Source organism: Poecilia reticulata, chromosome 8, assembly GCF_904066995.2.
Source record: "Poecilia reticulata chromosome 8, P_reticulata-male-v2, whole genome shotgun sequence".
In the NCBI taxonomy this organism is placed as follows: Eukaryota; Metazoa; Chordata; class Actinopteri; order Cyprinodontiformes; family Poeciliidae; genus Poecilia; species Poecilia reticulata.
In genome coordinates this window covers 10,578,415-10,593,479 of record NC_088837.1, presented here as the reverse complement: position 1 = coordinate 10,593,479, position 15,065 = coordinate 10,578,415, and the positions used below count along the sequence as shown (strand labels likewise).

Below are 15,065 nucleotides of genomic sequence, written 5' to 3'. Positions count from 1 at the left end.
CATCGCAGCAGAAGTACAGGCTTGACTCTGTGAAATTAATTACTGAAATCAATAAACTTCTCAAAAATATTCAAGTTTATTGAATGTGACTACATCATATAATATTTCCTTTCAGACTAAAGCTGCCAAGAGACCTAAACATGCAGGATTTTATAACATATAATTCATGACTGTAATAATACATTTTGACAATTAGGATGACCCGGATCGGAACAAAACTTATTCATAACCTTTTGAGGCTCTCCACATTTTCCACACATTACACCACGTGTTTAATTAAAGAGAACATCATGTGCATGTTTAGTGTTGTTTTCCAGTATAAAATACATGTCGTCTGTATTTAGCTCCATCTGATTTTCCAGCCTGGTCTGACTTGTCTCTGAAGAAAAGCATCCTCACAGCATGACGCTGCCACCACCTTGTTTGCACGTAGGTCCAAAAAAAAATTCAAACACCCACCACACTTTCCAGTTTTTTCTCTCTTTTTTTTTTTCAAAATAAAAAAAACACATGTTCTTTTCCTTGTGCCTCAAAATTTTAACACACTCTGTGAAATATACAGGTTGCATCCTGATCGTGTCCAGAGGTCAGAGCAGCGGTCGGTGTTCCCGCTGCTCGTCAGACGGTCTTCAGTTGCCGTGTTTGCTGTCGGTATTCGAGTCAGAGTCTCCTGTAATCCAATCAGCCTCCCGCTGTAATCAAATCCCGAACGTCTGCAGCAGTCAAGGGCCAGGAGCAAAGAGCACCGCTGAGTGATGTGCTCAGCTGGAGGACCCATGTTTCCAGGAGCTAAATAACTCAGGGCATCAGACAGTGAGATCTCTCTATGTTTCACCAACAGTTTGCAGTAGCAAATCCGATTCAAGCAACGAGTTTTTCCACTTGTTAGTTTTAACAGCTGCTCATGCTGCAGATGTTAACGGGGTTTTATTTTGGCAGTGAAGTTTGTCAAGATTTGTTTCTTCGCTCTTTGAGTTTGTGTTGTTTGGTCGGGGAAGTTGTTTCTCCAGAAATTTATTGGCGTTTTAAGTTCCGCTATGCTGAACTTGGCAGTTGGTTTGTTACCATGGTAACCGGTAACTGACAGCTCGGGCCCCCTTTTCTGACCTCTGATGGCTTTTTATACTGTAGACTAAAAATGAACTGCTATTGAGTTGGGAATGATTCAAGTTTAATTTGGTACATTCGCAGCTGTGTGTTTAACAAGCATAAGGAAATGTACTTTCTTTTTTTATATTCTTCAACGATTAAAACTGTTGAAACGATTTCCAGATGCAACTTAAACTTTTCTCTATGTCCTAGAGATGCTTGGAAACAGGACCAAAAAGTAACACGAGTTCATGTGAAGTCATTTCGAAGCAGTTAGATAACACTTTATCCCGTTCTGATCAGCCCTATTGCCAGTTTCCTTTGTCAGCTTTTCCCCACCCAGGGTGGATTTTTCTTCCATTAAAGTTCATCGTCTTTAACCTTCAAGCTGCTCACGCCCACAAGAAGAATAACACAATGCCACCCAAACCTTTTGATGCCAGTGGTTGTTGGAAAAAGGACCTGCAATGAAATATCAAGAAAATGCTAAGAGTGGGTTTCCTTAGCGTGACATGTCTTGATTATATCTCGACTCCTTGAGCCAAGAACAGCTTCAATATCTTGTTGCAGTCGGTAGAAAAAATATTTCCAAGCGTAAAGTGGATAAGTTATGTTACATGAGTGTCAATGAGTTGCTTTATTTATGAAACCAGTTTAAAAAAATAGCACCAAAACATGTTTTGTACTAAATACTTGCAGATGTTTATTAGAGTTAAAATTAGTGCTTTTAATAAATTAATTGAACCATTCTTATTCAAAGGTTGTTTTTTTTTAAAACTAGAATTGGGTGTGCAACTTAAATTGTTTCGTGGATTAGCAGGAAGATTGTCAAAAGTATGCATGAAGGCTCTATTATCTACAACCATCAAAAAGCTCCTAGCATAATTCTGGTTGGACGTGTGGATCTATTTCTTAGTAGAACAAGCAGAGCTCAGTTCAATCGATTGATTTCCTGTCACAGATACAGATTAATAAAATAAAAGTTATAGGTCCAAGTTAGTTCCCATGTCTTTTTGTGACCATTGTTCTGATAGATCATCCAAATTGATTTTTATTAAAGTTTCATCTGTTTGACACAAACTGATGCCATCACATGAAAAGAAAAGGTCAGGATGTTAAAAAAAACAAACATCCAGGCTTGAAGCTTAAAGTAGAAGATGCTGGAGCAGCAGTGAAAGGAGTTTAAAGAAAGGAGCAATTCTTTCAACAGATTAAGAAACTTTTTTTTTGCCAAGAACGCATATAGAAAAGATGAAATTGCCTCCACCTTAAAAACGTTGAAATGTGGCTGAGAAAAAGGTGAACACACATCCACATGAAGAGAAAAAGGTGAACACACATCCACATGAAGAGAAAAAGGTGAACACACATCCACATAAAGAGAAAAAGGTGAACACACATCCACATAAAGAGAAAAAGGTGAACACACATCCACATGAAGAGAAAAAGGTGAACACACATCCACATAAAGAGAAAAAGGTGAACACACATCCACATAAAGAGAAAAAGGTGAACACACATCCACATGAAGAGAAAAAGGTGAACACACATCCACATAAAGAGAAAAAGGTGAACACACATCCACATGAAGAGAAAAAGGTGAACACACATCCACATGAAGAGAAAAAGGTGAACACACATCCACATGAAGAGAAAAAGGTGAACACACATCCACATGAAGAGAAAAAGGTGAACACACATCCACATAAAGAGATCTAACCAAAAGTGTTTGAAAGGCAGCTGGGATGAATCAGTTGAGATAACCAAGCGATAATTTAAATGTTTTCATTTAGACTTAGACGGGACCTGTGGGCTGGAACAACTTCGGTTTTCACTTATGTTTTTTTTTTGGGGGGGGGGGGGGTTGAATTGAGCTGTTTGACCACAATGATAAGAAATATGTTGGGTAGGGGCAAAAACGAGGACTTCAAACAACATGCATGATTATGATAGCATCACGCTGTGTGTTTTTTCCCCTCTCAAAAAATCTTCAAAGTCAATGGAATAATGAAGGAGAGTTTCCGCCAAATTCCTTATTTTTCCTGCAAATCATCAAGTAGGTGGCAGAAACTTGGACGCTCCATCAGGGTGTTCCAACATGATGACAAACACACATCAAAGCTGGGTTTAGAGTGGAAAAGGCAGACTCAAATTCACCATCTGGGATGAACCTGACCAAAGTGCCAAAGATAAGGAACAGAATACAGCCATGTGAAGAAGCAGCCGAACTTGTAATGGTCTGCAGCTCGCCTGAAGACCTGCAGAACATTTTAAGATAAAGAGGAAGTTCTTGAAGGTAGTTTAAAACCTCTGTGCAGAACAGTAAATCACTCAAAGGAACAAATTTTGTTAGCATACCCCCACCACCCCTCCGAGACCATTAACTCATTAAGACTCATTAAACTCTGACAGTAATCACTAATGTGACGGCAGCTCATTAGCAGCAAATAAACGATGTTGTGCCGAAGCGTCAGGACTTCTTCGTCGAGGCGCAGGAGCTGCAGCTGTCAGCGGAGCGTCGTGTTCCTCTGCCCTCCACCTCTCTCTGTCGGCTAAAGGGAAGCACAGAAGATAGCTGCCACAATTAGGGCTGAGTGCGGCTTTCAGCAGCCCACTCTGCGCGCTCAAAGACCGACCCCGCATGACCTCTCGTCCTCCGACACATGCCGAGTGGGTGGGAGACGTCTCCTCCATCACGCGGCTCATCTCGGAGGATGCAGCTCCACGGAAGTGACAAGTAATGTTCTCATTTAATCTATCAAGACAAAGGTAGATGTTTATCTGCAGCTTGATGCCTCTTTGGCGTCACATGTGTCAGGTCAATTAGTAAAACCGATCTCGACGTCTTCAAGGCAGGACCGGGACGTGAATGTGTTTCTAGTATTTCCTTCCTGGAAGGACAGAAAGAAGTCTGTTGCCGTCTGAAAATGTATCTCATGCCTCCAGAACCTCAACACATTTTCTCATGTTACGACCTCTGTCTATGTTCCTGTTATCTGTATGCCACCCCCTTTTTCTCAGCTTCCACTAAATAAAATCCAGTGCAGCCAGCTGCTTTCAGACAACCGCACACAAATCACGCCTGTCCACCGAAACTGATGCAGCCAAGAGGCCATTTGTAACTCTGGAAGAGCTAGCTTATCATGCAATGTTTTAATAAAATGCACAAAATCATCAAAGCTTTGCAGGAAAATGGATCTGAAAATGACAATACATTAAAAAAAAAAAAAAAAAGATTCAAAACTTGTCGAAATCAATGAGTGGCGGTGTCAAAGTTTGCTATTGTGTCAACGTTGCAGGATGTTTGTGTTCCTACTTAATGTGAAATTAGAACGAAAGGGAAAAAAATGTGGCTAGCAAAAAATAAACACATTTTACATTTTATCGATCAGCTTCCATTTTCATGAGATTCTAATTGGACAGTGAAAAATGCACCCTAGAAACATGTTTAAAATACAGACCAAACTTGAGCTATTTAGCCAAGAAGGACAGAGAGGCAGAAATTTCAGCCTGGATGTGCAAAGAACTTAGATTGCTACCTGATCTTGAGTGTGCGTTTTTGTGTCTGTGATGTGTTCTCTGAGCTCAGCGTGAATGAAGAACAGCCAAGTCTTCTCCATGTACATGGAAAGGCGTGCCTGCCGGGTTACATAAGAGTGAAAGCGGAGACCTTTGACCTCCCACCAGCCAGAGAGGGTTCAGCAAATCACCACCGTAAATTATAACCCGCTCCAGTTTTTCCAAGTAACTTGTTCACGCCTCCCCACCGGCTGATCTAAATGTTAAAACTCAACACAGAGCAGGTGCTTGTTGTCGCTGTGGTGTCTGGCTGCAAGGAAGAAAAGGCAGAGAGGTTGGCTTTGTGGTGTTTTATTACAGTAATCTGGAGATTTTATTTGTACTCTGTGCATTTCCAGGTTGCTGTCGTTGTTTCACACAACAAAGTAAAACGAAACAAGGCAAAAATCTGAATAATTCGGATACATTCAGTGGAAGACATCGAGAATAAATAGTCTTTGAACATTATTTCAATCTTTTCAGCAAAAATATATGGAGAAATTATGTTTTTTTTTCCTTTATTTTTTTCTTCTTCACTTTTAAGTCAGAAAAAAATGGGGTGGGGGGGGGGGGGTGTCGAAGGAAATAAACCAACTATTTACAAAATGTTTTCCAGACAGCTGTACAGATTTAAACTTTTGTGTTTCTTCAGGAAGATCTGACCTCAGTGCAGAGGAACCACCCTTTGGTTTCCAGAGACGGCCGGTTCTGCTGCTTTCAGCACAAGTCAGCGAAACATATATATATTGAAAAAAAAAAAAAACGAAAAAAAAACAAACAAATCTGCTGAAATGGGCGTCAGGTGCACAAAGCTAACCCACATAGAGCTTTTGGTTTGACTAATGGTGAGGAGAAAGTCATTCATCTCAGGAGAGAATCAGGAGTCCTAACCACAGGCTTTATTACTTATCTACTGTAAGAAATACAAACAGTGAAGATGAACCGTTTAAAGTGTCTTTTAACAGTACTTTAGGAGTCTATTATGGAGGTTTACTTATTATGAGGTTTCAGTGGAGGGGCCAAATGTAATTTAGCAAATGATCTGGAGTTACAACAGCAGGTCATTTCAAATCAGAAGTCTTACAGCAAGTATGAAACACATAGTTGATCTTTCCCCACGTCTATTCACATTAACAACAAATCAAAGGTTTCAGATTTTGTTTTTCTTCTTTTTTTTGCATGGTTTGTTTCCAGTGTGAACAGATTGTGATGAGAACTGCTCAAATTATGCAATGTTGCACATTTTTAAAGAACAAGACAGCATAAAATCTCCTCTGAAATGATGACTCAGTCAAGTCAATTTAACGACAGCACACGTTTCTACCAAAAAGTGAGCCGTGCTTTTTATTGGAAAATATTCAAGGTTGAGGATGTTTCATTAAAAATGTGCATGCTTGATTTTTTTTGTCTTATTCCTATAATTGATCATTTTGTGTTAACATTTCTCCTTGTTTTTGTGTAGTTTTTATTTTTTCATTTTGGGCATTAGCTGAACGAGATTCCACCTCGCCTCTATAATCATAGATGAAGAGAGGTAAAACAAACTAACAAAAAACTTATTCTATATTTTCCTGACTCCCATACTGGGAAATTGTCTTCAGCAGCAAACTGTGCTGTGATTCCTCGGCAGAAGAGCCCCTTGTGTAATTCTTCTGAAACCTGGAAGCGTCTATGTTAGAGGTCAGCGTTATTGGCACAGACTTTCACTTTGCTGGACTAGTTCAGGGTCCCCGGCGGCCATTTGGTTGGATGACATGTCCTGATTAATATTTTTTTAAAACTACAAGATGCTACAACTGCATTATACTAGCTAAACAACATTTTAAAAAACAAACAAAAAGAAAACATTTTTAGCAATTTGGTATTTGTTGCATTTTGGCTCTGAGCAGTTACTCTTTTAGTAAGTACACATTTTATCATGATACACCACAAACTTCAATGTGCTTAACTGTGATTTTGTGATAAAACAACACAAAGGAGAGGCTGAAAGAAGTTATTGTTAATTAGAAATAGGTCTGGACTTAGTTTGAGATTCGGTGACACATTGTGGAAAAACTCAAGGTAGTGTGTGTTTGTGACTGCAGGTGATTTTAAGATCTGTATTAACTTATAGCAAGGAGTTTTTCTAGTTAATTTGTCATTTACGTTTTTGTCCCTTTTGTCAAGGTGAGTTACTGGCATTACTTTGAGTCTTGCAGTTGTTACGGTATGATGCTGAGCTGAAAATCTGTTTAAATAGTCTACAAATTTGGCTTAGTAAATAATCAGCTTCACTGCAAAGTCATGTCATTTTGCAGCTGCATGTAGTCCAGTTGAAGCTGTTAAGTTTTTCTCAAAATACATGGTTCAATATAAAACCATGTATAAAACCATGTTGATTTTCATGCACTTCAGATTTAAGATCCTCGCCAGTAGGACAGTTTCCAATTGCATCTAATAAAGCTCATGAACCATCTCAGAAGGAAGAAAGAGTTGTGCATCCTGTGACGTTTTGAATGTATCCCTTGCGTGGCAGGCATGGCGTACCACTGGTCTTCAAACCGTTACGAAGACGTCCTCATCGGTGTCCCAGTGTCTGCAGGACGACATTCACAAATCGACCCACTTCAGCCATGACAGACCTTCTGTCAGCAGACAAAGGTTAAAGTGCGGATTCTCTTCGAGAAGATGGCTGATTGCGGTCCGCTGGGGTTAGCTCCGACGGACAACTTTTGTCTTTTTCCGTCTCGGGGTCTCCATCTCCATCCCCATCCTCGTCCCTGCTGATGAAGGCCAGCTCGTTCTCGTAGCAGAAGGAGTTGGCGCCGGACGTTGGGAATTTCCTCTCCTCCATGTCTTTGGCGCTGCACCTGGGCGTGGACGGCACCTCAAAGGTTTTGTGAAAGTAGGCGTAATCGATCCGGTACTGGCTCCTCTCCTCGAAGATGACGGGTTCGAAGCGGTGGCCCCACAGGATCTCAGATGGCAAGTAGGAGGTTCGCGCTTGCGTCGTCATGGCCGTTGCCTCCACCAGTCCTTCCAGGATGATCACAATCTCGAAGTCGGACATTTCCAGGTCTTGCTTGCTGATGCCAAACAGGGGACTCTCTTCGTCGATCTCATGGATGACGGTGAGGGGAGCGACCAAAAACAGGCGGTCGGTGCCTTTGTCGTAGCCAACGTTCATGTCGAGTTGATCCAGGGGGATGTACTCACCCTCCTCGGTGTAGCGGGGCTTCACCATCTGAGCCCGGACATGAGCCTCCACAATGTGGCTCTTCCTCAGGTTGGCAACCCTGAACATGAGGCACAGCTTCCCGTCCCGCATGGCGATCACCGCGTTGTGGCTGAACAGCAGAGTCTCGGCACGCTTCTTTGGCCTCGCCATCTTGGCCATGATGGCGCCAATCATGAAGGCGTCGATGATGCAGCCCATGATGGATTGAAAGACCACCATGAAGACAGCCGCTGGGCATTCCTCCGTCACGCAGCGAGCTCCGTAACCGATCGTCGTCTGGGTCTCGATGGAGAACAAAAAGGCCGTCACGAAGGTGTTTACCTGCGTGACGCAGGGAACAAAATCCCCCCTGTTCTTCTCCATGTCGCCGTGCAGGAGGCCGATGACCCAGAAGGCCAAGCCGAACGTCAGCCAGGACACCACAAACACCAGGCTGAACAGCAGGAACATGTACCGCCAGCGGATGTCCACGCAAGTGGTGAAAATGTCCGACATATACCTCTGGGACTTCTCGTCCATGTTCGAGAAGTGGATGTTGCACTGGCCGGTCTTGTTGACAAACCGGCTGTGGCCTTTGCGTCTCGTGTGGATCTTGCCATTGCCAAAGCTGCCCACGGCCGGCATGGTGCTGAGTCTGAATCCTTCTTCTTCACAGGACAGAAAGCTGCGGTGGTGGTGGTGGGCCCTTCCTACGCTCATGCCGCAGTGAAACGCAGCCAGGGGGGCTTCACGCAACAAGCCTGGCTCATGCACAGCTGAGCCCTCTCACAGAGGTGCACAGCTCTGTTTGGTGACAGCTTGGTATCAGTCGTCAACTTCTGGGAAGGAGAGGACAGGCAGGATGTTATCACCAAGTACAAAGATGGAGCAGAAAAACAAGACAAAAACTAAGAGTGTGATGAAAAACATTTAACCAGTTGTCCTTTTAGTCCAAATGTTTCAAATTCAGTGTTCAGTCTTCATTCACTGAATAACTGTGGCAGACATATTTCAGTGTTTTCAGTTTCAAACTTTGACTTTTTCCCTTCGCCCTCCAAAGCGTCCTTTCGACAACAATCAAGGCATTGATCTGTGTCTGACTTTCTCGTCCCTCCTCTTGCATGATCGGAAATACTCTGGTTTATACTATAAGCATTTCAAAGCTCATCAAGGTACAGAAATAGCCAGCTAATTCAATGCCCTGCCACTTTATGTGACGTATCTTGTTTTTCCTCCAGCTGGCGCGACTATTAGAGGCACTGGTACTGGAGTACCGCGATGAGGCTGTGTGATTCCCTCGCGAGGCTAAAGTGGAACGTAATAGGGGCTAAAAAAAGATGGGGCAGAAAACTGGGTATTGAAACAGAGGTCAGCTCAGACACAAGTGGTTCAATGGCAACCCTCAAAGTGATCACCAAAAACATTTAGTTTAAAAAAAATGGTTTAAAACTGTGCAGTACCATCTATGTGCTTTAGAAAATTATTAACTTGACTTACCCTTAAAGCTTTAGGCATCTAATTACTATTGAATGAGTTAGTAGTAATTGAGATTAAAAAAAAAAACTGTCAGATTATCCATTTTGAATCTAAGATAATGCTACTTTTGCAGACTCCTGTATGGACACCTTGTAATTTTTCTGTTTCAGAAACTGAACTTATAGTCACTGGCTGATTATTACTTTCCAGTGGGAGTTTCTAATCTCTTCATCAGACTTTTATTTCATTCCTGCACACTGTATTGAGCTAAAAGTATTCCTCTCCCTTCTCTATCCTGTTTTATATTTTTCTTTTTCATATTACAACTCTTTTGTAGCCTCTAACAAGCTTTCCTAAAGTAATGCCCTTCCCCCTGCAGCTTCCCCCGTCTGTGCTCAAGAAACCCGTCACTGCAACACGACTCTGACAACATCCTAAAGTTTCCACCTAAAGGTGCACAGAAATTGTTTGAAGATAACAAGGTGGATATTCTGGCGTGACCTAGTCAAAGCCCAGACCTCGATTCAATAGAGAACTTGTGGTAGGACTTGATGAGTGGTAAAATATCCCAATGAGTGAATACTTTTTAGAACCATCGCATAAACAAAAATGTTTTAATTTTAAGCACGCTGAACAAAATTTAGAAGCAGTTCTTTTTCAGGAGGAACATCGTCAAGCTTTTGTTGACGATGAACTGAATTATCCACTTTGAGTTCCAAAGTTTAAAATAAACTGTTTTAAATTGGGCCGACTGCGACTCCGTGCAAAAAGTTGTCTTGCAGTCGGAAAGTTGTTGGTTTGACTCCCAACTTTCTCTTGCAATCTATGATTTGTCGTTGTGTCAAGCAACTAACATCTTTGTATGAATTTTGTGAGTGAAAATTACGAGTGCAATTTGATGAATGTGGCAGCGTCCATTTCTACTTGTCTACAACTTTAATCCTGACCTCTCTGCTGTGTTCCTTGGCCTTCATAGTGTTGTCTTTGCATTGGACAAAAACTGCCTCAATGTGTCTCACAATTAGATCAAAAGTCAGTATTTTTATTTGATAACTGATCACTAGGAAATCCAAAAGGTATTACGAACATCTGGGTGTTATTTTGGAACCCCAAGTGTAAAATCGAGCTTCTATGTGAAAAACTTCTAAAATAGTTTTGAGAAAAAAAAACAACCTCATCTTAACTCCTTTTTTCAGATAAGATTTGTTTTCTGTACATGCTGCGTAAATATATTTACATATTTAAATTTTTCCCTGTTTTTTATTGCATAACTGTCTGAGATCAACTTATGCAAATAGTTGTAAAGTTTGTGATGTCCTTATGCAAAGCAGCATTTATAATTTTACATAACAAGCCAACAAAGTGGCTTCCTTGTAAAATCCAAAAAATTTATAATCTGTTCAACTTTGAAAGACTGCAGAGACAGCAATTCAGTAAGATGCTAACATAATTTGGACAATTGTATCTCTAATTTTGAAATAGTTTCCCAGTAATAAAACAATTAACGCTAGACCTTTTACATTTAATGTAAAACTAAATAGCTAATAAGTGAACACTGCTTTCACTACTCAGTATTTATTTATTTTTTTATTTTATTTGACAGAATTTTCAGTTTTTTTTCCCCCATTAAATTCTTATTTTACTGTTACTATTAGGTGTATTTTGTAAGTTGTTTTTATGGTTGCACCAATGTCAAAATTTGAGCCGATATTGATGTCCAATATCTGTTATTGATAATACTGTTTACCAATACTATGCATATTTCCCTACACTTTTGACTCAGTGTAAACGCGACCACAATGTCTGCATTGCTTCTCTGCTTCAGTAAAACATCCGATAATCCTTCACTGCATCACTATAGTCACATGACGGAACAAATACCACATAGCCAAACTCTCCCTGCCAGCATGCCTAGGTGGGCCCCATATGGGGAAAAGGAGGGCAGACCAGATGGGCCCCATATAGGTTTGTTCCATGGTGGGCCCACATGGGTTTGTCCATTTAGGGCCCATGTAGGGCCCACGTAGGCTGTGGCTCTACATGGGCAAACCCATGTGGGGCCACCGTGGAATCCGTGGACAAACCCATATCGGACCCATATATCAGCCCTTCTTTCCCCCGCATGGGGCCCACCTAGGCATGCTGGCAGCTCCTGAAACACAAACGGCAACAAGATGGAAATCAATATTGGTTGTTAATATCAGCCCAGTTTCACTAATTAGGCAGACATTGATTTGTTAAAAAAAGACTTTCATCAGCCAATACCAGTGTTGATGCCAATATATCGTGTATCACTAGTTTCTTTGTAATAATAGCTTTAAGGGTTAATGTCTTCACGTCTGCAACTTAACGACAAGAGTTTAATAAATTGGACAAAAATTATTTACAAATTTGGGGACTTCATTTTCATTTGAAAAGAAAATAAATAAAAATCTTGTTTCCTGTTTTATCCACTTAACAATCCACTGCTACTTTGCGTTGACCTGCTCCCTCAAAGCGTTCTGTTTATTAGATTGAAGTTTGTGGTTGTATCTTGGAAAAAATATGGATCAAGTAGTAAGAATAGTTTATTGGGTAAAACAGACTGGTCTAGATGACTAAATGTAGATAAATATTTCATTCTAAAAGGGGGTAGCAAGTTTAAGGGTTCACCTTGGTGGAGAAATGGCTAAGTATCCATTCGAATGATGGCATTTAGTAACAAAATGCAAATGTTGACTAAAAGCCGCCCTTTAGGTTTAAAAATACTGTGTGTTTGAGTTGTAAATGGAGAGGCTAATTTAATTTCTAAAAGCTGTTAGAAAAGAAAAAGAGAAACTGGTTTGCATAACAAAAAATGAACACAAATATCTGGATCATTCTAGCAAAAAATAGGAAAATATGCTTCCATCTTTTTGCTTTCTCTCATATTTCTCAGTTTAATGATGAAAGAATCATCAAATAAATATTTTATGTTTGCAACAGATCTATTTTTATTTGTCTTAATAAAGCTTCTTGGTGGACTCATGTAGTCTGTCCTGCCAGTGTCACCATCATAGATCTTGGATAACTCCCTGTTTCTACCCTTCATTTAACAGGTGCATGTAATAAAAAAGTAGGGCAGGGATAAATTTATGGTAGTGGGACAGGCACAAATAAGTGTCAAACTGCTCTTTGAATTATAACAGCTGATTTGATTTTTCTGCGTGCTTTTAAACAATAATTGCTGTTTCCTAATCATCTAGTTGCTAGGAAGCAGAATGTGAGTTTCGGAGGGATATTATTTTCTAATTTCTTGGTGCCAAAGCTCGTCTGCTTTCTCACAAATCACACTCTGCCTGCTGTGCTGTTATATTAATGCTAAGGAGACGGCAAGCGCTTTTCCTGCTGTGAATTGTTCTTACTGGAAATATATTTGAGCTGTGAGATGAGCAATAATCCAACGATAAATCCATCCTCACTATGACGTGTTATTAAAAGAAAAACTCACCTTTTGTTCATGTGTTCTTGATAAAAGCAGATCTTTATTTTTCCTTCTTTTCCAAAGCTTCCAGGTTTTTTGTTTTTTCACTAGCCAAATTGTTGCATGACTTTCCTCAGGCTCCTTTCTCTTCTTCTCTTCTGTTAAGGGTAAAACCACTCTATCATCCCGAGAAAGCAAAGCAAATAACCAGTTAATATCTTCATGTTTCTGCCTGATTTAAAACGATCTATTTCTCCACCAGAGCTGGAGAGGATCCCAATCTGTCCTGCTCGGCTTGACGTCCAGGGGTCCAGAAACAGACCAAAAAATGAAAATAAATGTAAAAAAATTACAGAAATACTTCAACTAAGCTCTGAAGTCACAATTTTTTAACTCTCAAAATAGAACAGCGGACTAATTAAATGAAATTATGGCCTGCTGGTCCGGTCCAATCAACAATTCGACTCTTCACAGTTTATCCTCGCAGCAGCGGTGGCCGACAGTCTCTCCTCTTCCACGTGTCTCTCACTTTCTTGGTATATCTGCCATCTGATCTTGTTCTGCTGCATATCCCACTCCGTATCCCACATCCAGTGAACTATTGCTCACGGCTCATCTCCGGTCCTCCCCCTCCCTCTCACCGTGTCACTGTAGATACTTGGCATGTGGAAATACTCTTCCTCGGCGAAGTGTTGATCGTCGGCTGATGAGAACTGCTGATGAAAGGACCAACTGGTTCCGTCAGGTTTTAACGAGGACAAGCACGACCCAGACATGATGACTGGAAATGTTCTTATGAAACTGGTTTGACAGTATTTGAATACAGAGAAAAGACTTCCAGAGTGACTGGTTTGGTTTCCATTTAGACCCATTTGGATATTGGAAATGTTCCTGTTGGACTTGCAAATAGCTGATTTCTGAACTTCAATATTTTTCCATAATATATTGGTTATTTTGTTCTAAAACATGGACTCCCAAGTTAAAATGGAACGGTTTTAAAATGCATTGGACAAGTCTATTTGAGAAGAAGCTGCAAAAAAAATATATATATATATCAGCAACCTGGTTGCAAGTCTGCCCACAGCACCCGGTCTCTTTCAATCTAAGCCTACAATTAATGACAATAAACTTGATAAGTGACAGGGACATTATAAAGCTTGCAAAAACTGCACGTTTCTCCAAAATTTATTGTAAAAAAAACACTTCAGGGAAGCCTTTAAAGAAATCGTGAGCATCACTGAAGGAGCTGCTGGAATTTTTAGGTTGGTACTGATTCTCTTCTAAGTATGAAAACAATCTTCTGTATTCTCCATATGTCCAAATTAACACACGAGTTTGTTCTTTTTCTTGCAAAAAACGACAAGAACAAAGTAGTTTTTGCCAAGAACCTAAATGCTCTTTGGTGAGTCTCAAAGTTCCCGTTTATTGCAGGATTTATGTATAAAGTTTGACTCTAGCAGACACCAAAGAAGAAAACATTTCTGCCCGGAAGACGTGTCCATCGCACAAAACTAAACTATGGCATGTTCTTTTATGGATAAAAAACAAACTGGAACTTCATTTATTTTTGTCTTTCCGAGTTCAGCTTGTTTGAAGGCAACCAAGATATTGCTCCTTTAAATATAACACTAAAAAAAACACTCGAGCTTATAAGGTCCCTTCACTGTCCACTTTTAAAGCTTGTCTTAAAACCCATCTATTTTACTTGGCTTTCAACTCCAGCAGGATCTGGTTTTAAATTGTATGTTTGTTGGTTTTAAACCGTAAGAGTTTTTATTATTTTTTGTTGTTGTTATTGTTATGTTGTGTTTTAATGTACAGCACTTTGTATCAGCTATGGTTGTTTTAAAGTGCTTTATAAATAAAGTTGGTATGGTGTAATTTTGAGAAAAACACATAAGCATTTTAAAACAACTTGAAAACTATTGTTGCTTCCTGTGCAGATGTCCACTGTACAAAGTTACTGTCAGAACTGTAAATGGGTTACAGGTTCAGTTTGGAGACCAGATGGGGACGATGACGATGTAAAAGTGTGCCATGGGGACGGAGTAAGCCCACAGCCTCGTCGTTGTGTACCAAGCGAGTTATTTAAAGGCCTCCTCACTGCGGCAGCACAAACTGGGCCAGATTCAGCCGGTTCCAGTGGTTGGTCACACTTGATCACCTTTCAGATGACCGGCACACGTCTGGCTTATTTTTATCCATTTCAGAGCTGGGAGGTTTAACGCCGTCAAATGTGAGATGGGGGAGAAAAAAAAAAAGATGTTCAAATGACGACTTCACTTGTTGGTTGGTAGATTTTAT

The 15,065-nt window shown here is 40.4% G+C and overlaps 1 protein-coding gene across 2 annotated transcripts; it reads right to left on the bottom strand.

The window, feature by feature from the left end:
• Nucleotides 1-4,943: 4,943 nt before the first annotated feature.
• kcnj12b (potassium inwardly rectifying channel subfamily J member 12b) lies at nt 4,944-13,481 on the bottom strand. 2 transcript variants are annotated; one of them, XM_008416587.3, is made up of 2 exons: nt 12,789-13,481; nt 4,944-8,682 (listed from the first exon to the last, which is right to left on the bottom strand). In XM_008416587.3, exon 2 carries the CDS (start codon nt 8,561-8,563, stop codon nt 7,289-7,291), a length of 1,275 nt encoding a protein of 424 aa, XP_008414809.1. In that variant the 5' UTR covers nt 8,564-8,682; nt 12,789-13,481; the 3' UTR covers nt 4,944-7,288. The 2 variants fall into 2 exon arrangements, with proteins under 2 accessions (XP_008414809.1, XP_008414810.1); XM_008416588.3 differs by having other exon boundaries at nt 4,944-8,679.
• Between the last annotated feature and the right edge of the window lie 1,584 nt (nt 13,482-15,065).